General features: G+C 25.8%; 1 protein-coding gene across 1 annotated transcript; it reads right to left on the minus strand.

Annotated features, from left to right (window-relative positions):
* Positions 1 to 11,399: 11,399 nt before the first annotated feature.
* LOC113556595 lies at positions 11,400 to 19,560 on the minus strand. Its single transcript, XM_026961640.2, has 3 exons — positions 19,418 to 19,560; positions 15,066 to 15,149; positions 11,400 to 13,825 (listed from the first exon to the last, which is right to left on the minus strand). The coding sequence occupies exons 1-3, from the start codon at positions 19,482 to 19,484 to the stop codon at positions 13,473 to 13,475; spliced, it is 504 nt and encodes a 167-aa protein (XP_026817441.1). The 5' UTR covers positions 19,485 to 19,560; the 3' UTR covers positions 11,400 to 13,472.
* Between the last annotated feature and the right edge of the window lie 2,040 nt (positions 19,561 to 21,600).

Genomic DNA, 21,600 nt, shown 5'->3' on the forward strand with positions numbered 1-21,600 from the left:
TTTTCACTAGTATAGTGTAGTCCTATATATGAGTGATTGTGACTAAACATTTCTCATTGAAAAACATAAGTTAAATGACTTACTATCCTTGTGTTATATGAGTCTAATTTCCACTGTACACAATGAATTTTGTAAATCACTAAGTTCAAGTCTTGAAAGTGATTAAATGCATGAAAATATAGTTAATAGTGTTTATACAGTTAATTCATTATTTTAAAATTTTGAATTAGCATTCATTTTTTATCTTTCACATCTGATTAATTTTTATGGTACATTGGTACCTAATTTATATTATAAACTAATTATTATGATAATAAATTATAACTTTTAATGATGTAAGTTGTTTTATTGGTACTGAATCCCAAAATTAAGTACCTATCAGTTATTTAAGAAGTAAATACTAACATTTTTTGAAATATTTTTAGCGAAACCTATTTATTGAATATAATAACTTGAGATATGAAAGTTTTAAAAAATTAAAAATTAAAAATTACAATTTTCTTTTATTCAATGGTTTGTTAATATTTTTTAGACGAAAACAGAATTAACTTGAGTTACGACATTTTACATAACGTCATAACTCAGTAAATTCGCAATAAAAATTGATAAAAAGCAAAAAATACAAAAAATAGTATTTTAATAGATTGATAATGACAAAAACGCAATAAAAAAAAGTTGAAAAGTAAAATTATAAATTAGAATTGTGATTTTAATGTTAAATAATCACCTTGAAAAATCATGAAAACTGATAGGTTACAACCATTTTTGTTGCGGGTGTCGAAATAAAATAAATAAAAGAAAAATATAAAAGAAAAACATTGACGTAGGACGACAGTTGAACTATAATGTAATGATATCCAGTGTGTTTTGTAGGAAGTCGTGACAATTGCGCGCTACAGAGAAAACGTACCTTTACACAAGTCAAACATATTTGTGACATAAGACTCCGTGATTTCCAGCGAACTATTTTTCGGCTTTATATATACATACAAGGTCATTGGTCCCTTATTTTTCGACGTATTAGCAAGATACGCATATAAAATCATGTACGGCCGAGTTAATAACACCGTACAGAATTGAATCACTGATTGCAGAAATGTTGCGAGTCACATAATATACTTTATGAAATTGAGATTTTATTTATGTTAACATTACATTTTTGTGGAAATTTCGAATATCCATAGGCTATAGTTGTTCTTTTTTAAATGACCGTAAAAAACAAAGACCCCACTTACAGCAATTTCAAAATGACAATATTTTTAAAACATTTAAATCATCAAAAGAAAGCAATGTTTTCAAATATATATTTTACAAATATTTTTATTTAATTTCTAAAAAAATTATATTTTTAAAATTCAAATGTGTAATATATAGTAAAATTTATCTCGTTTATAAATGTATAGATTTTACGGTTTTTAGCTGCAAAACACAACACGATTTTGATGTGTGGTGCAAACAAAAATAAATAAGTTAGAAATTCACAGTTTTCCTGACCAATTACAGTCAACAGCCTTATAGGCTTTGTTATGACAACAAATATTTTATATTGTTAGTTTGGTTAAACATATGTATACATCATTCACTGAATTATAATTCATTATAATTACAACTAATGTCTAACATAATACATAATTATACTAATAATCATAATAATAGTGTGATACCACTAATGCAGTAATGCCTACCTAAAAGCTACGTAGTAATAGTAGTATACAGCTGAAATATTTTTTAAAAATAAACTTCGATAGGCGTAGTCCCCCAATTCATAATTTAGTTCTTATACGTAATACCTATGTAGTAGCGGTTCCCAAAATTTTTTTTCCGTGGTGCCTTTTTTTGGATTCAATTTAGCCACGGTGCTCTGCTGTGAATAACACGATAGACAGAACAAAAAAAATACTCATTGATAACCAATTTTACGTAGACCACGGTGCCCAGTTTGGGGACCGCTGCTATATAGTAATAAGCTTATATCATTTGTATAGAATATATTATAAGCGGGGGAGGACTTTTGTCCCGACAACAAATTTGGGTTAGGTCTAACGTCAGTGTATACGAGCCATAAAAGAAACTCTTTCGTTATTTTTAGTGAAAAATGAAGACAGAGAAAATATTATATACTTCCATGAACTTCGTTTAGTGATTTTGGTCGGACGAACATAATTGTCCAAAAAGTACATTTAGGTATAAATTCCAATTGGTACAACATGCTCGCTGTGTGTTGTCAATTTTGGATGAAATAAGAATAATTATATAGTAGTTACGTTTTTCAGGTCAATATCCCAATCGGCAATCGCACGTTTAAGAAATCTATATATTATGCTTCTACTTGGTATATATTTATAATTTATACACCCATATACACACACACACATATTATATACAAGGAAAACACTGATAACTCTCTATGACGAATTTTAAGGGACCAAGAAGTTTCTTACGTAATAGAGAGTTTTCGTAATACAGAGGGTATAAGAATCATATAATAGGTTATAAATCAAACCAACCATTATAATATAATATTTACGTTATATAGAGTTTTTCGTTGTAAAGAGTTTTTACATATATATATATATGTAGGGACCTATAGCAGCGACTGGGCTCTACACATTACTCGTGAATCGCGGCAAAAGCTTTAATAGTTATATGGTTACACGTATTATTATAAATTATAATATCAAAGTAAGAAAAGGAAATCATATTTACTCTTTTTTGTTACGTCGACGTGTACGCATCTAATGGTCATCACTCATCAGTCATCAGTTTAACAGTTCCTACTTACTATTTTTTATTTGTGATTTTATGTATTTGTGTGACTGACTACTGTTTTAGAAGATATAAACTGAAGACCGAACATTAAATCATATGTAAATATAAGATATCTATACATTTAAATAAATTAAAATTATTTTACGCAATACATGCATATGATTTTATTTTGGGGTTTTTTTTTCCGAATACCATTATATTTATATATACGTGTCATATGTGTGTATGTGTGTGTGTGTGGTAATGATTTATGCAAAATTAAAATAAATGTATACAATATTAATATATAATTAATTGTATTTTAAATTGTAATTCAATAATAAATTATCTATACACTATACGGCTATTATACTGATTCTGTGTACAAATTCTCGTTTTTCTTTGATTGTATTGCTAAGAAAAGTTCAGGTCATTTTTTATTTTTTATTCCCTACCTCCTCAGTACCAACGATATCCAATTTGGTACCATAAACCAATCAAAATGTATAAATTAAAGTATTTTTACTTTCCCAAAAGGTAATGATAGACAAAAAAAAACATTGTAAAATTATTCTGCTTAGAATCTAAGTAGATTATGAAAGAAAGCTATTATAAACATTATACATATATTTGGTACTTATACTCATATAATACTATAATGTAATTATTGTAATTCCAATTTTTGTTCGTATTTTTTTTTTTATGATTTTTAAACACTATCATTCAGTGTTAATGAATCAGATAAGCTAATATTACAGTTTGTTTAAAGGTCATAAAAATTTAAACTTAAAATTGTACCGTCAAACTCATAAAGTGTTAAGAACTATTGTAGAGACTACAGCATAAACTCACTTGAAAATTGTTGAGATATGCGATTGGTTAGGTTGATAGTTATATAAATATATATTAATTTTTATCGTAACTAACAAGCATAACATGAAATCACTTGTAAAAAGCTATCAATTTTAAACTTAAATTGTAAATGACAGCGTCATCTAGTGACGAAAGTAAACGACCGTCTGACGTCGCGTGTGTATTTTGCAGTTAGTATGTCAAAAGTTCAAAATAACGACAACAGATAATGCTGCCGGTATCGTCTAGGCTATTATATTATTTTGTGTGAACAATATCTAAATTTTTGTTAAATTTAAATTAGTTCTCTAAACATTACGTTAGAATATTTAATTTGTTAATTATCATATATATATATAATTGTAATTATAACACACTTTGAAGTTATCACAACAAAACAATAATAAAATAAACCTCGAAAGATGGAGGTCGAAATAACGAATTATTTTATGACTAGATTTTGATAATTTTTATCGTGATTAAAATCCAAGTAAATTTTACACATTATTATGCAAGTTATTTCTAGTTTATTTAATTTGTCGTAGGAAACCTACAGCGTCCGGTATATCCTAGTTCTGTATAATTTGATTTCATTATTATTATTATTTAGGTACTTATTTCAGCTTATTATTTAATTGATATATATATATTTAATTAATTGTTAAGTGTATTATTTAAACAAGAACTTAACAATTGTCTTTATCTATCTTTCTATCGCCACCTTGTCGTGTTGTTATATTATTACCTTTTCACTTTTTCAGTTAATTGACGGAGCAACGGACTGGACAACAGACCACATCAGGCGCTGTCAATTTACCTCAGCATTATTATAATGATAAAATATAATATTATCATATCAACTGCAGTTATTTATAAAGCCATCTGCCAAACTATATTGTTACAGCTTAGAAATTGCAAATATAGACTTACGACATTAGAGTAAGTAGATAATAAAATAACAATAATAATATACCTACAAAGGTATACCTATACTTATTAAGTAATAACATAATGACAAACGGCTTGGAAAAGTGCAATTAAAACAAATGAAAACGTTAATAATTTGTTATTATAAAATAGTATCTTGTATCTTATTTTCCAAAAGATACAAGATACTATTATTGTAAACATTTGTAGATACTATGAATAGTACTGAAAAATTTGAATTCAATTTGCAGGACAATCAATATCTAAAATAAATGCAACAATTGTGGTATTTTTGTGTGTGCGTGTGTGTATATTATTATTATTGTATTAAATTTTTTATAACCATTTGAAGTTAATCATTTTTATGATATTATGAAATTACCAAAGGTTTCTTACTTCTTTAAAAAGTCGAGGCGTATTTACGACTAAAATTGTCTGAATTTTTAATAATTTTATACAGATGTAAAAACAACTCTAAGATTGATGCCGATCCTATTTCCACATTTCCATTGGTTGTAGGTAGCTATAATGCGGATGCTTTCATTAAAAGCATTCCTACTTGCAAGTAAATATTATATAAACATTAAAAAATTAGCCATAATTAACTAATTATTAAATTGTTCAAGTATATTGCTGACTTCACTGTAAACACTGCAAGTATAATGAAATAAAATATTAACTAAATTACCTGGCTGTGGCCTATGCCCATTTATAATTTTGAAAAATAGTACCATAATATATCTAATCATTCAACTAATTTCTTAATTCTTATTGCAAAACTCACTAATTAAAAAGCCCTATTTTTCAAGGTATTTTAATTTTTTTTTAGATTTTCAATAATACCACTCAAACTGCAAAGCTCTAGAAAACATTATCAGTAAGTTTTTAATATAAATAGGAGCAAGTTTTATCACTGAATTTAAGAAAAATGTATTTGAAGAATACCCTCATCAGAGTGTTTTTACTATTAATTTTAAATGGGAAAAATTTATTTTGACCGGCGAAACTGTGATCTTTGAAAAGGCTGTTGAATTCACTTTAAAGTAATATATAAATATAAAAAAAGTTGTTACTTATTAGTTATTAGTCACATTAAATATCTTTTGACTATAGCTGCAATCAGGGGGAACTTAGCCCTCTCAAATTTTCGACCCTATTGCGCCTAATTTACAGTGTTTATTAGTTTTAATTTAATTAAAATTAAAATTATATTTATATCAGTGTATGGCAATTTGACCATTATTCTGATATTTCCATATAAATATTATATTATATTATGTTTATTTATACATATTTTTTTAAAATATTTAACAATAAGATATATAAAAAAAATAAAAAGTAAATAAATAAATAAAATTGTAAATTTGTTTTAAATAAATTGTTTAATTATGTACAATGTATATCGATATATTCCTAATCCATTTTCTGGTAAAAACACGGGTGTTTCAGACATTAACACAAGTCATATATTAAACTTGAAAGGCGACTCAACTATCAGAGTAAGTATTTATTTAGATAGTTCTGTTATAAAATTAAGTATATTTAGTGAAATCAGGTTTCCATAACTATGGCCAGTGGTGAAGTTATCTACGCAGATGCACCATCTGGAGAGATACCAAGTGAATTTGTACTCCGTGACAATGACAAGTAATAACGTTGAAAACAAGACTTATAATCATCTGCAGCATCTTCACATTCATAAACATCGACTTTTAATATGACTTCATCGAGGTACTCGTTAGCGAGTTCCTAAAAAAAAATAATTTTATTTTTCAAAACCTAATTAAGTTTTTAATTAGACAAAAAATGTATTTTTAGTATTTAGTAATCAGACCTACTAATCGAGCACATATATTTTTAATTTCAAAAAAGTAGAAACTAGTTCATTCATATTTGGAATACTTAAAATTTAAATACGTAAAAATTGAAGTCATAATTTTGAATGAGTGAAAAAAAATAGCACAGGGATACCCCAAAAAATGTTGGTCTACTATCAACTCCACTCATCTAAACTTAAAATTATTTTAGAAAAATATCATTACTGAAAAAAGAACTATGATGAATTTGTAAAGGAATAAATTAATAGTCACTTGAAATTCAGTATATAATACTTTTTTTTAATTAGTCATGAGCAAAAGTCTGTATGAAATATATGCTATATATTTGGAATAAGTACTAGTTGGAAATTTGTTATAAATATTATTCATTTTCATATGTATATTATAATTCAAATTTCATTACAATAATAGTATTATTATTATTGAAAAAAAAAACAAAGAAATTTAATGATTACTTCAAGAATTGAGCCTTGATGGGACACACCATATTTTGGGCATCAGTTAATTTAGTTACCAGATCGGCTTACAAAACACAAAATGTTTGTTAATATTAATAATATTATAGACTATTGAAATATATTGATTACAAATATATAAAGAAAAGTCAAATGATATTAATAAATTGTCAATATTAGCTTAAAGTTTAATAAGAAAACTGAAATACTATCGGCTGTATATAAATAATGTGAAACAGTTATTATTATTATTTATTACATATTATAGGATTTTTTACGATAAAATAAAAAATACTCAGTATCAACATCCGAATGCTTGAGAAATTAGAACACAAATTAGCTATTTTGAGATAACATTAACCATTTGATACGCGTATAGCCAGTGTCGAGTCAAATACAAAAAAATAATCAAATAATATATACTACTACGTTCTTACGTTTAACTCTGTCCAAAAAGTTGTTTGAAATATTTTAACAATATATGTATTATAAAATTTCGTTTGAAAAAATAAAATATGTCATATTTAAATTGATATACAAATTATTGAACTATTATTTATTAATTTATTATTATATAAAGTGAAATAAAAATAAATCTTTTTTTAACGAAAAAATAATTGATATGAACTCAAAACTATACTGACGACAAAAATTCATAATCGGACCAACGAATTATAAAGATCACGGCGAATATTTCCTGAACAACAAACAAAATGCAATACGAGTTTTGTAGCTGACTAAATATTTTTCCCAAGAACTTATATATATATATAAGTATTACACGGTTGCAATGCTTGATTTCTACAATTTTTGTACTTTTGAATTTTAATAATAAGACTCATACTGAACTTATCGCGTATATTTTAGTAAACGTTAAATTTAATTATTTAATTGTTTTAAACTTTTAGATTATTGTTTTTTCTTAGTGCTACTCTGTAATTTAACACTGCTGTTAAGGTAGATATAAATAATTTTAAATCTATCATTGCACTGTTATAAAAATTGCTTCTATTTGAAATTTTTTGATGGTATCTTTCATTATGTTATATTTTAAAGTAGAATATTAGTAATTTCAGTATCATGTAACTTGTATATTTATACAAGGTTTGTAGTTTAGTATTTACTATTGGAACTACATTTGTCGTGGATCATAGATAATTGTAATCTGTAGTCATTTTTAAAATTTGAATTCAATGATAAACTGTAACATACGTCGAATATTTGAGTGGGCCACTGCTCACTACTACGAGTGCGTAAGATTTTAATAACATATACAAACGACGATTCTGAGCGGAGGACTGTTGCGAAAAAATGTTTTTTTTTTTGTATTAAAGAAATTCGAATAATCATACTTATATCTACCTACGTTAAATTTTTAATTAAAATCGATAGCTTAATCTTATTTTCATACCATTTGATTATTATTAATTAATACAAAAATACCCATTATTATTTATTTCGTGTGTAAATCAAACTATTTGTTTTATTTATAGTTGATATTGATTTAATTTACATAGACTTTCATTACAAAAATTACAAATTTTTAAATACTTTCAAAGTTTGCATCGCGGAAAATACAGATCAAAGAGTAAATATTTCAATCAATATTTATGATTTATTAAATATGATTTAAAAACTACATTATACTTACAAAAAATTATATTCTTGACTCAAACGTGTAGTCTGTAGACACTATTTATGTCAGTGGTCTCAAACATACGGCTCGCGAGCCACATCCGGCCCGCAAACCCTTTCCATGTGGCTCGCAATAAAAATACATTTTAAACAAAAATATATGAAAAATTGTAAAAATGTTAATTTTTTCTACGCATCATAAATACATAGAATATTATCTGACGTCGATTTATCGTTCAGAAATTTCATATTATACTCGATAAAGTATTTGAAATGCGATTAATCTAATCTACAAAGATAAATATCATTTGTATTTCGGTGTAGGTGCAGTAATAGTGGGTAACAGTTTGACTGTGACCAGTGTTGTTTTGTTTGTACTAGTAACTAGTCGCTATTAGAGTAATTTTAAATATAAGTGTATACGCTTAATTTGTTCGTTTCAATGTCTCATATCAAACCGATGAAACGTAAAATTGACCAAGAAAGATGGGCTTTTCAAAAAAAATGGTGCTATGCATACTTTTTTACTAATACTAATTCTCTTCCAAAATGTTTGATCTGTAAACAAAGTGTATCTGTCATGAAGGAGTACAACATTAAAAGACATTATGACACAAATCATCGTAATATTTACGATAAATTTGTAGGGAAATTACGTGAAGAAAAATTTGAAGAATTAAAAAAAAATCTTTCACATCAAACAAAATTGTTTGACAATATAAGAAAAGAAAATATTGATTCGGTTAAATGTAGTTACGTTATATTAGAAAAAATCGCACGAGCGTCAAAACCTTTTACTGACGGTGAATTTATTAAAGAATGTATAGTTAGTGCGGTGGAAGTAATATGTCCCGAAAAGAAACAAGCGTTTATGAATATAAGCATTTTATCCATGTTTGGAAGCTCTTATGTTTATGAACAATTATTTTCTCTAATGAAATTAAACAAATCGAAAAGTCGCAATCAAATTTCAAATATCAAATTGCAATCTGTTTTACATTTGGCATCAAGAAATTCTTGTGCAAATATAGACAGCTTGGTAGAAAAAAAAAGATGTCAAGTTTCAAGTGCAGCTCAAAAATAAAAACAAATAAATAATCAATATATTTTTAGATTTTAATTTTTTAAGTTAATGTTCATTATATTTTTACAGTGATGATTTTGTAGTAGGTAATAATAAGTGAAATAAAGAACTACTTTGTTTATATTTTTATGAATAATTTTGAGAATAGTAATTTTAATAAAAGTAATTTCATAATAAATTAAGACATTAAGTCATTTAGAATATTTTAGATAAATGGACTTTGTATGTATCTTTGTCTTCAGTTTTTAGTGTATAAGTAAAAAAGAGGAAAATTAAAATTTGGCCCGCGAACTTTTTTTGAAAAAATATATGGTCCGTAGATAATTTGAGTTTGAGAACACTGATTTATGTGATATGTAGATGTAGATACACGCTACACAAATCTATTACATTTTTAACTCAGCATTTACCTAAAACCTGTATAATTGTCTATGACAATTGTAATATAGTCGAAATTCACATCTCGACAAAAATTACAGAACCATATTTTAAGTACAGAACTTGTTATAAAATACAGTAGGTACTATTACAGTAAAGTGTATTAATTCAGAAGTTAAAAATAATAACAGTTAATTATTATTACTTTGTTTGATATAAACAAACAAACGAACGATATGTTCCAATAGCCATTTGGCGCTTAATTTAATAAAATAAATAATAATATGAAAAAAATATAAAATTTCATAATATTACCATTAACAATTATCGGTCTTAAAAGTACTTGAATTTTTTTTTTGCTATTATGTTTAAGCCATATTAATATATTATATCCAATCTGCTTGCGAGTTCCTCTGTTCCCACTTGCACAATATTTCTGATCGAGACAATGATATCTTATACGACTTTTCATGTCCACTGTCTCAACATTTCTCGACTGACCAATATGGTCAGTCTTATTAATATAATAACAATCAAAATTAATAATTTAAAAAAATCATATAATAATCAAATAAAAAAATAGAAAAATATATAGGTCATTATTAATAATTTTTTTAATTCAATTATATAAAAAATGTAAATACAAATTAAATCCACGAATAACTTTTTTTTAATAAAGTCATAAAAATAAATGACAAATACCTAAAATATTATTTTATATTAACGAACTAGTGATCACTATTGATTATTATATCATTTATTTTATTATTGTGTAATAAAAGATATAAGTATCTAAGTACAATATATATCAATTATAAATCTGTACATAAATTATGTAGATATGTCGTACGTATTAGCTACGTAATGTTAATTATTATTAATAATTACCTATATATTTTTCTATTTTTTTATTTGATTATTATATGATTTTTTTTAAATTATTAATTTTGATTGTTATTAATATAGTTAGTCGAGATATTTTAAGAAAGTGGTTTCTAAAATGTAAAATGTGAAACCGTGGGCGAAAAGAATACAATTATTGAATTATTTGTAAGCGAAAAGAGGAAACTATTTTTTCATTTTTGGTCAAAAAGAGGACGTGAGTAAAAAGAGGAAGGTCATTTTTGGGCGAAAAGAGTTCCGCCCCTTTAAATATTAATAAAAAATAATTGATGGGTCAAAATTCTTATAAATTTAACACAATAAGATCCTGCATTTGAAATTAAAATGTTTTTTCAAAACCACAAAAATTACAAAATAAAAATATTAGTAGTAAACATTTTTAAAATCTTTAATTTTTATGACTTATACTTGAAAATTTAATACTATTTCTCATATAAGTATATATCATTCTAGAACTGAAACATAAATAAAAAACACGATTCGTGGGACTCAAAACGTTAACATTTATTTATAATTAATTTAATATATTATAAGTATGCAATGACAACATTTGTCGATTTATTTTAAAGTATTATTTATTTATACGATGAATCTATTTTCTTTGTTTTATGGTATTTACAGAGAGATGTTATTGAATTATGAGTTGTAAAAGTTGATAGAATATGTTACAAATAGTTATTATTATAATAATATAATAAATGTAATATTTTTAGAAAAAACTAAATCAAATTACCGTAATACTAAAAATAAAATAAATGACTAATAACTATATATATAAAAAAAAAAAACATGTTATGAAATGAACATAGTTATATAGGCTGGCAGACTGTCTCTGCTTTGAATCGTTCTTCGTATAAAATGATACCTACATCATTAAATTCGAATTTAATACAATGACCCACTTAACACCTAATGTATAGCAAAGCATGACCATCTTGCCTATCTTTTTTAAATTAACAATAAAAATATAGTTAATACAATATTAAGCACATATTTTTAATGCATATATGAATTGTGTGGGCATATTATTATAGTTTTAAGTGCATGAAGTACTGAACCATGTTATTGGGTTATGATCCTCGTGGATTAAATAATTCGTAACCATCCGTATACCATATTTAAATGAAATAATATAGATTTTTCTATATCTATAAACGTATACGGACTAGTTATTAGTTTAAGGTTCAATTTGGCACTAACAGTTGAACTAGAAGATATTAAATCTTATTTTACAAAGAGTTCTCTAAAATATATAAAAAGATATTATGATTTATTCATAGACCTTTTATTAACTTATATTTATATATAATCTATGACCAACGCTATTTCTTAAAGACGATTTATAAATGTCATATTTTCAACGGAGAAAAAAATTAGCCAATAATAAACAGTTGGATAGTACTTTAGAGAACCTATAAATACATAATGTATTGTACTCGCATATTTCATTCTTTTGAAGTAATTTTCATAAAATATCTCAATACTTCCAGTTTAAAGCACGATTACGATAAATTAATTTTGGCTGTTCAATCGGCGATGATGTTCCACATATCTGCACACAGCTAGCTGGTCTCAATGGAAGAGTCAATGTTTACGTAAGTTTGTTTTTCTATTCTTTTGGAGCTTAAATTTGTTGTTATTTAATTATTTTAGGAAGATTTTTTTTTCTAATACTTATAAAAAATATCACTGAAATAATAATAATTGAATTATGCGTTCCTAACCTACTATACAAAAACCTCCACAACCTCAATTGATCTTGTGCAAGTTATTGCTGTGAAATATATAGGTAACAGTGTAGTAATACCGATATGATCTGAAATTATCAAAATGAGAGCATAAAAGAAAATTAAATTATACGATATTAAAAACAATTAAAATAAGCATAAAAATCAATCTAAAAAAATGATAAATCTTCAATTAATCAAACATCATTGAATAAAAAATAAAATATTCGGTTCTAAACTTTCTAATTTTTCATCTTATTTTATAAAATACTATACATTTCTGTATAGGCTGAGAATAAAATTTTTCTAAGCTATATGTCATGAATATATGCATGAATGTGCATAAATGAGCTACGTATTTTGCGACAGTTAGGACCAAAACCGGTGCAGAACGACACGAAGTCAGGGGCTCTTCAAATAATGCATGTTAGGTAAAACGTCGACCGTTTAAATGTGTTTGTGCATTCGGATCAATGCCTTACACTCCAAATAATGTCGATTACAGTATAGAAAGTATTACAATATAGTTCATAAAGAAACGATTAGCAAGTTGTTACACAATGGTTTATCAATCGATAAAGCCAAATTATGAAAGCCGGATTATTGATTTATATAATAAATCAATAGAATAACCAATGACGTCAGTATTTTTAGGCCCATTTAGTAGATATCCAAGTTTTTTATCATCACGCCATGTATAATTTTTTTTTAAATAATTATTTATTACAAACGGTCGTTCGATTAGAATTCCAATATACATACGTAATATATACACAATAAAAATATCACTAACAATACTAATAAATACCTAAATTGGCTGAACACCAACCTAAACTGCATGTACAAAACAAAAGGGCAATAGAAAAAAATCAATATCATTCAGTGTAAATTAAAATAATAATTAATTAATAGCGTGGTGTCCCAACTACGCGGTCATCGGTTGTGGTTTGTACAACTGTCTAAGGTGCGCCACCGCGTCCGAGGACCCGTCACCGACGCTGCCACCCGCAACTTCGCCTGAGACCACGTTATTGCTTTCGTCAGCCACGTATCCAGGGCTCATCTGCAACCGCCACGCATTCAGCCAGTCCTTTGGCTTTCCACCGCTTGAGTCACTGTCCTGTCCTACAGTCGCGTGCCTTTTATTCGCAACTGCGGGTGCTGAAGCGGCATTGCCACCGATCGGCAACGTGTTGGTCTGCGGCCCGAGTTCTAACTGGAACTGCACGTCTGCGTTCGGACCCAATCGGAACCCTACACCTAATTTCGAGTCCGTACCTACAAAAAAACTGCAAAATTATTTATAGGTCCATGAAAATGTCAAGTCACTCATCAGAAAAATGTGTTGGTATGGTTATAGTGAGTTCCGAAAAATCATAGAGAACATTATAATTATTATGCATTTCTATGATATTATGTAATTGTTTTTATACTCCCAATTGTAATTTTACAAATAAAAACCACATACGTAGAAATATAAACTTGACAATTTCTCAAAACAAATGCATTTCGAATTAATTTTAAACGTTTTATAAGAAAAACAATAAAAAAAAAAAAATATTTATCATATTATTTATAATTTATCTAGCTTACATTAAAGTGAAAGTTGCATTTATTTAAATGTGAATTAATTGAAGAGTTTTTTTCTTTGAAACGAGGTTGCCTTCGTGAAGTTTTAAATGGAAGTAATAAAACAATTTATTGAACATTAATTCAAAAAAATTTGGTAAAATTATATTTTTTACAGTCAATTTAAACAAAAATGTCAAATATATATTAATACATAAGTTATAAAAATAGTAAAATAAGTAAAATAATAATTTTTTTAATTAAGAATTCATAAATATTAATAAGTCAAAATTGTGTATAGCTGTTATCCGCTTGGATGAATCAAAAAAAAACTACTGGAACTATAAATTTCAGCTACGCATTAATTAATAAAATTTATTATATTGTACTTACACCACTACAAAATTACAAAAAGTACACATTACTGCATTAGTCTTATAAAATTATAATATACTTATAAGTAGTATTATAGCCTTATAGGTGCCTAGGTAGAATTACTAATAACATTAATAATTTTTACTGTAGTCATGATATTCTGACATCCTCAGTAATCCAACATACTTTTATCATATCTACAAATAAATTTATTTTTTGAATAATCGCTTTAATAATTTAATGTACGTAATTGAATTTTCCGATAAAATTGTTGGAATTTCAGTAACAATTATAAACTTTTTGGTGTTATTAAACTACATGCATTATTTAATATAAGTCTAATGAAAATAAATTAATTTTTACCCGATTTCTGTTTAAATATCTAGTTTTTTTTTTTTCAATAATTCATTAGTAGATATAGGTCTTATGCATGATGTCATATGAGTGAAATTAACAAGACTGCTGTTTATTAATCATTAAGCAATCGATATTATTTTATTTTTATTAAATTGGTACTTAAATTATAACTATATATAATACTTCTACATTATATATTTTGTCTATCGATCTTTACCTTTTTTAATCGGTGGCATATTACTGTAGACTACCGACAACAAAGAAGGAATTTCTTCGGGTACAAAAATGGTTGCGTTTACATCTGTAAAACATTAAAACATTAACGTTATTAGGTAACATAAATAACCGAAATGTTAATAAATTATTAATTGTATTAATAATAATAATCCATTAATCCATTGATGTTATTGTATAAAATTTCATTTATATCTGGGTATTTATCAAGTAAAAATAAATAAATAATAATTTTCACTACCTATAATTTACCTATATTTTCTTTTTCTTTTCGGTTTTTAAAACGTCTATAGGGAATAAGTGTTAATATGTTTTTGATTTTTACTCAAAATCATTGTACAAAACGTTTTTTTTCTATCTTATACAGAAAACATATAGAATGTAATTGTATTTACATATTAAGTAAATTTTTAGGAGCACTGTGACTGTATGCTGAAAACCAATTTAAATTATATTTGAAAATAATATAATATTCCTTTTACACGCAAATACACAATTGTATTATAAATTTATTATAGAACATATGTGTAATTCATATTTTTAAATTTACCACACATTTGAAGCTTGTTTTTTTCTTTAAATCAAAATATATAATTACTAGTTTATTAAATTATAATATAAATACATTAACAATATACAATGTTAATGAATATATCGTGCTAGATAAATATTCTAAAATAAAAATAATATTAATCAATACTAAGTAGATATTATTTCGAATTCTACTTCACATAATTTGACGTACCCGTCTATTTTTGTTTTATTCGGGGACATGAGACACGTATTTTTATTGATTTAAAAATCAAATCGATATGTACATTTTATAATTATAATAACACGGTGTTACATGTATATCCATGACCTACTTGTAGAATGTAGATATACTAAGAGGCACCTTATAATATCATGTACACAAACAATTTAGTATTATCACTTATATTATTCAACGTATGAATCATTTTATTTCATATATTAAAAAAAAAAGTCATATGGTCAATGTTGCTTAATGACGCTGCTATTCAATATTATAAACTAAATAATGTCTAAAAAAAATTTTATGCAATTTAGTTTTTTTTTAAATTTTCAAGATGATTATTTTTTATAAAACGGGTTAAAAAAAAACAATATAATTGAATCGACTAAATCGAGTAGATATTAAGTAGCGTCATAGTATCGAATTATTTCAATTGTATTAATAACTTAACTCTTATGTCAACGAGTGAAATAGGTCAGGTAGATCAAAGAGTTCAATGAATGCTAACCACACTATTGACATTCTTAGAAGTATAATTAAATCTTCAAAATTATTTTTATGTCATTGGTGCATGGAAGCTAGAATAAGCAAATCAATTTTTTTTTTATAGAACGTTAAATAAAAAATAAAATAAAACAATTGAAAATCAAATTTTTTTCAACAGCTACTACGGAGATACTAAGGATGATATGAGAATTCTTGGACAATGTATAATCTGTATAATGTATAATATTACGCAACAATGTGCCTAACATGTCTTACTAAGCGTAACGATATTAATGAGCGTTTTACGACATCTGACTTATGCACCGCATATATGTATGTGCAACGTACATACGCGGTAAATGCAGTAATCTATTACTTTCTTTTCGTTTTAAAAATCTGGCACTTATTTCGTGTTCGTAATTAAAATTTGATCTGGGAAAAACATCACATAAACATACTTAGTATACATGCATGAGGCTTATATTATGATACATGTATATTACGCACTATAAATATGGATGTCAAGACGCACAATGTATAGCCATGTACAAATATACAATGTAAGCATTATAGCTAGTTGTCCTACATCTATTAAATATAATTTTAATATATACTGTAAGAAATAATTATACTCTCGCCGTCAATGAAGTCGTCTATGAAACACTTTTATATAAATGATAAATAATAAATGTAATGCAATAATATATTATGACTGATTGTTTATCTCAAGATTATTAGATATTTTTTTATCAAAAACATAAACAATCTCTGTCTTGATCGTTTTGTGAAAATTCTGATATTCATAAGTACATTATAAAAACAATCAAACAATACGCCTTACGTGCATACGCTTGCGTTACGAGAAAAACTTATTTTGTCATACACCGTGTAAATAAATTGTTATTTTTTTTATTTTCAGATATATAAAAATATTATATGAACTTAAAATGTTCTATGACTATACGCTACCTTCTATAAAACATTTATAAAAATATTTAAACGACATACGTCACACATAATAAAAATTTCCAAGATAATATAGTGTGAATATTGTTTAGGTCCGGAGAATAAATATTCTCTTAATATATTGTTGCAATTTATACATTGTATGATAAATACATCATCATTTTCTTATTTTGTCAGTAAATATTATAATTAATATTTGTAAAGAGTTTGTTGAATGTGACGGTTGTTTATTTATTTTGATTGCTAATTTTCAGCAATGACCTTATGTTTTGTTTGAAGAAAATGTAGGTATACAAATTAAAATTGATAGTCGTATTTTAATATTGAGGATAGAAGATAAATTTACTTTTGTATAATATAATATTATCTCACATAATGAGATGGCTTGAAGTATTCTGCAACCATTGGAATCGCTTATTTTCGACAAAAAATAAATGAGTGGATAGGTTTTACGTCTCTGAGTAAGTAATAAAATCGAGAAACTGTTTCGAAATTAGCAAAATAAAATTATTATTGACAGTTAATTTAATTATTTGTGGAAATAAACAACAATATACGGCTGTAGAAAAAAGCAATGACCCAAGAGAATATAAAAAAAAATATATGCAAAATCAGGAACAACGTACCAATAAATTAGCGTTTAATCACTTAATTATACATTTACATTTCACGGTCAATATAAGACTAATAATCACACTGCCTTTTGGTTTTTAATGTCTTTATATTTTAGAATAAATTATGCCTAGAGTTAGCTCTATTTATAAAGATAACTAAATACACATAAAAGGTATTATTGTCGTTAATCGTTAAACGTAGTTTTTTCTTATTGTTTTATAGCTTTTTCCATTTCTATGTATTATTAACTGATTATTGTAATACCTAAATTATTAATTATTTTATGATGTTGTTATAATAGTAACTATGTCTCTATGCTAAAGTTTTTTCATCTGTTTCGTGGTTATTAAAAAAAAAAAGTAATAATTTGTTTAAATTGTTGTTCAAAACTCAATACGACCGAACTTGGTTTCGTAATGTTGCGATTACCGATGACTACCTATACGAAATACGCCTGAACTCTGTTGTACCATCTATACTTACGCTTAAACTCTTAACTAAATAATTATTAATAATGTTTAATAGCGTTTGTAGTAGATACTGAAAGTATAGCTACATACAAATATAAAAACTTAATAATTTTTGTTGAGAATAATGGAAAAAAAATTATTGTTTGAACAAGTAAATATAAGATTATTAAGATTCAATCTTGTATAATACATATATGAGTCGACAAGTGTTCAGTTATAGCAAAGCAATAGTAATATTTTCAAAAATTGCAAATTCAATACTTAATAATTATTTATCCTTTCTTCTGTAAAGGTCTTAAGCTTTAAAATGTATTTAATTTAAAAATGAGGCATTGTCGCGAAACGGTGACTTTTTTCTGTTTGTACACTTTAACGTTTGCAACTTGTCGACTCGTCTATAATTTTTTAATTAAACATTTTGAAAAAACTATTTTCAAATTATTTTTCATCGAAACTGCACCCACCAAGTATATACTATTCGTATATGCCGTAAATTGAAATAAAATAACATTTTATGTTCTACAATAGTGGCCAAAATCGATTATATTTTAGTGTATAATCATATAATGTTAAAATTATTTATGTGTATTATTATTAAATTAAAACATAACGTGGCAGGTTTACCGGTGATGACCTCAATCCAAAATATATTATGTTCGACATGACGGTTTGGTCGATGTTATGTCGTAGAAATTGACCGATTTATTTCGTATAGTAGTGGAAGGTTAGTTTATATTTAAATATAAAACACAAAAGTGTATTTAAAGTAATCATCACACATATTTTTTGAAGTATTTTTTTCAATTGATCCTCTTGAGAGAACACTTTATAATAATAATATATATGCTGAGTTGTCACAAAATACCCATTTTTTAGTAAAAACATAAATTTACATTGAATGATCTATATAATTTATGTATGTACGACAAATCGTTTTCTATAATATTATATATTTATATGTGATAAAAGTTCTAGACAGATAATACATACAGTGTATATGTATACATTATTTTCGGGAATTTTGACAAATGTGCAGGTACTTACGAGATACAGAGTATAGAATGATGAGTGGCAGCACGATGAGACATAACAGTGACGGTACGCGAGCCATCGTGCGGACGATAAAACTGGCCGTGATCGTAAAGAGGCTCTCTCTAACACGTACATACACACATGTACACACACTGGTTTTCACTCCACTAAACTTTCACTTCACCGCCGTAATCGATTTCTTCAGCTATATTTGCCTGACTCAGTGGCGTATTAATATTTTATCCTGGTAGGGGAAGGGGACCACCTTTGTATTCGTCAACTCGTGATACCTGAGGGGGCCTTTATCTCTTCATCACTCGAGTAACCTTAAAATTCAGATTACCTTATAACTATAGTTATTCATATAATTATATACATAAAATATGAACATTTCCGAAATAATATATAGGTAACTAATTACCAAAGGAGATAAATATTTTTTGCTAAAATAAAATATTATAGTTCTTAGGATGTTACCTACTTTACTATGAAGAAATATGATATTTAAATATTATTACATTGTTATACTATTATATAAGACTAAATATTTTTAATAAGGACTTGGAATTTGTAACAAAATAAATCCTTAAAAAAGCATTTTAAGTAATCAAACAAAGAAAAAAAAGCATTTATACAATTTGATTATAAAAAAAACAAATTGTAATTACACATCAAATTAAATATTACAATGAACTTACGACTATTTAGTCAAGTTACTTTCATTAAAACTCATTCTATTGGGTGCTTATATATTTTTATACATAGAAAATTATTTCCCCGCGTCAACTGAAGTGATTTATGCATATTTCATATAAACTATATAATTTATGTTATAAATCATAACCTTCTACATTAATGTTTAATTCAGTGCCATTATGAATATTATTGGTTTTTTGAAGTTCTACCCACCATCCATTATTCTTTGAAAAAACACCATTGCTCTTTTCTGAAATAAATTCTAAAATCTTTGTTATTCTCTGCCAATATGTTGTTGAACGTTATATTTTTTATGAAAATTTATATTTACTTCAAACAAAATAAAATATTTCTGTCATAAAAACATTTTCAACGAATTCTCTTACGATTTTTTTAATTTTAAATTTTATAGAACACTATACCTCAGTACTTCACTCATTGATATTTACCAATAAACTTTTTAAGTATTTGAACGTACTATAAAAATACACAGACATTATTACACAAAAGTAAAAATTTCCAGAAGTTTTCAAAAGCGTCAGGAAAAACCCTAAAAAGTAACGGAAAAACGGACATTTTTACGCATAACCACTTTTCGACAAAATCGATTTTTTGATTTTGCTGTAACTCAAAAACAAATCATTGTAAATACTTTAAATCTTCACAAAATATTTATATTAGTATTATCTATTTACGATTAAATTTTCAAATTTTTTTTCTTGAAATGCCGATAAAAAAAAAATTAGCTTTCCAAAAATCTTTAAAATTTAACACGAGATTCTCCATAACTTGTCTTCAAATAACTGTACAAAAAAACTGCAGCGTCAATAAAGAAAAAATTTATGAGCGTATGAAATTTTTTTTTTTTGAAATCGAGTAATCTTTTATTAAATTACTAGCCGGATTGCAAATATTTATATAATAATATATGCTAAAATTGTTATAAGTTAACAACTTAATGAAAAAAAATCATAAAACTATTTAAATACCCCGCCGAAAAACCACAATATTTAAATACAAAACTTCCCCTCCTCCCCTTAAACAAAAAATTAAAATATGGATGATGCGGGGATACTTAGCCACTCAGGGAAGTACTTGGAACAACTCAGTAAAAAAAAAAATTGTGAAAAAGTTTAATAGGATCTAGGGTCGTCAAAATTTTGATACGTAAGGCATCTTCATTTACATATTTATATTCTGTAAGGACAAGGATATTAAATGTTGTTATAATTATGCCAAATTAAATTAAGTCTATAAACTATAAAGTTATACATATTTAAGAATATTTTGCAAAATAATATGTTTTAGTAATAAGTTGCCAAATTGTGGTTTTATTAATTTTATTTTTTACCCCCCTTAGTTTTTACTTTTAATGTAAAATATAATTAAACAATAAACACCAGTGTATAATTATATGTAGTATAGATTAAATATGACTGAATAATTTTTAAAAATTAGGATTAATTTATAAAATATACATTCATATTTATGAATTATGA

Source organism: Rhopalosiphum maidis, chromosome 3, assembly GCF_003676215.2.
Source record: "Rhopalosiphum maidis isolate BTI-1 chromosome 3, ASM367621v3, whole genome shotgun sequence".
In the NCBI taxonomy this organism is placed as follows: Eukaryota; Metazoa; Arthropoda; class Insecta; order Hemiptera; family Aphididae; genus Rhopalosiphum; species Rhopalosiphum maidis.

What these genes read in the sequence shown, in the direction of transcription:
- LOC113556595 (XM_026961640.2), bottom strand. Translation starts at nt 19,484, where the DNA reads ATGGCTCGCGTACCGTCACTGTTATGTCTCATCGTGCTGCCACTCATC. An exon ending in CATTCTATACTCTGTATCTC is followed by an intron (nt 15,150 to 19,417) that starts GTAAGTACCTGC and finishes AATGTTTTACAG; the next exon opens with ATGTAAACGCAACCATTTTT. An exon ending in TATGCCACCGATTAAAAAAG is followed by an intron (nt 13,826 to 15,065) that starts GTAAAGATCGAT and finishes GTTTTTTTGTAG; the next exon opens with GTACGGACTCGAAATTAGGT.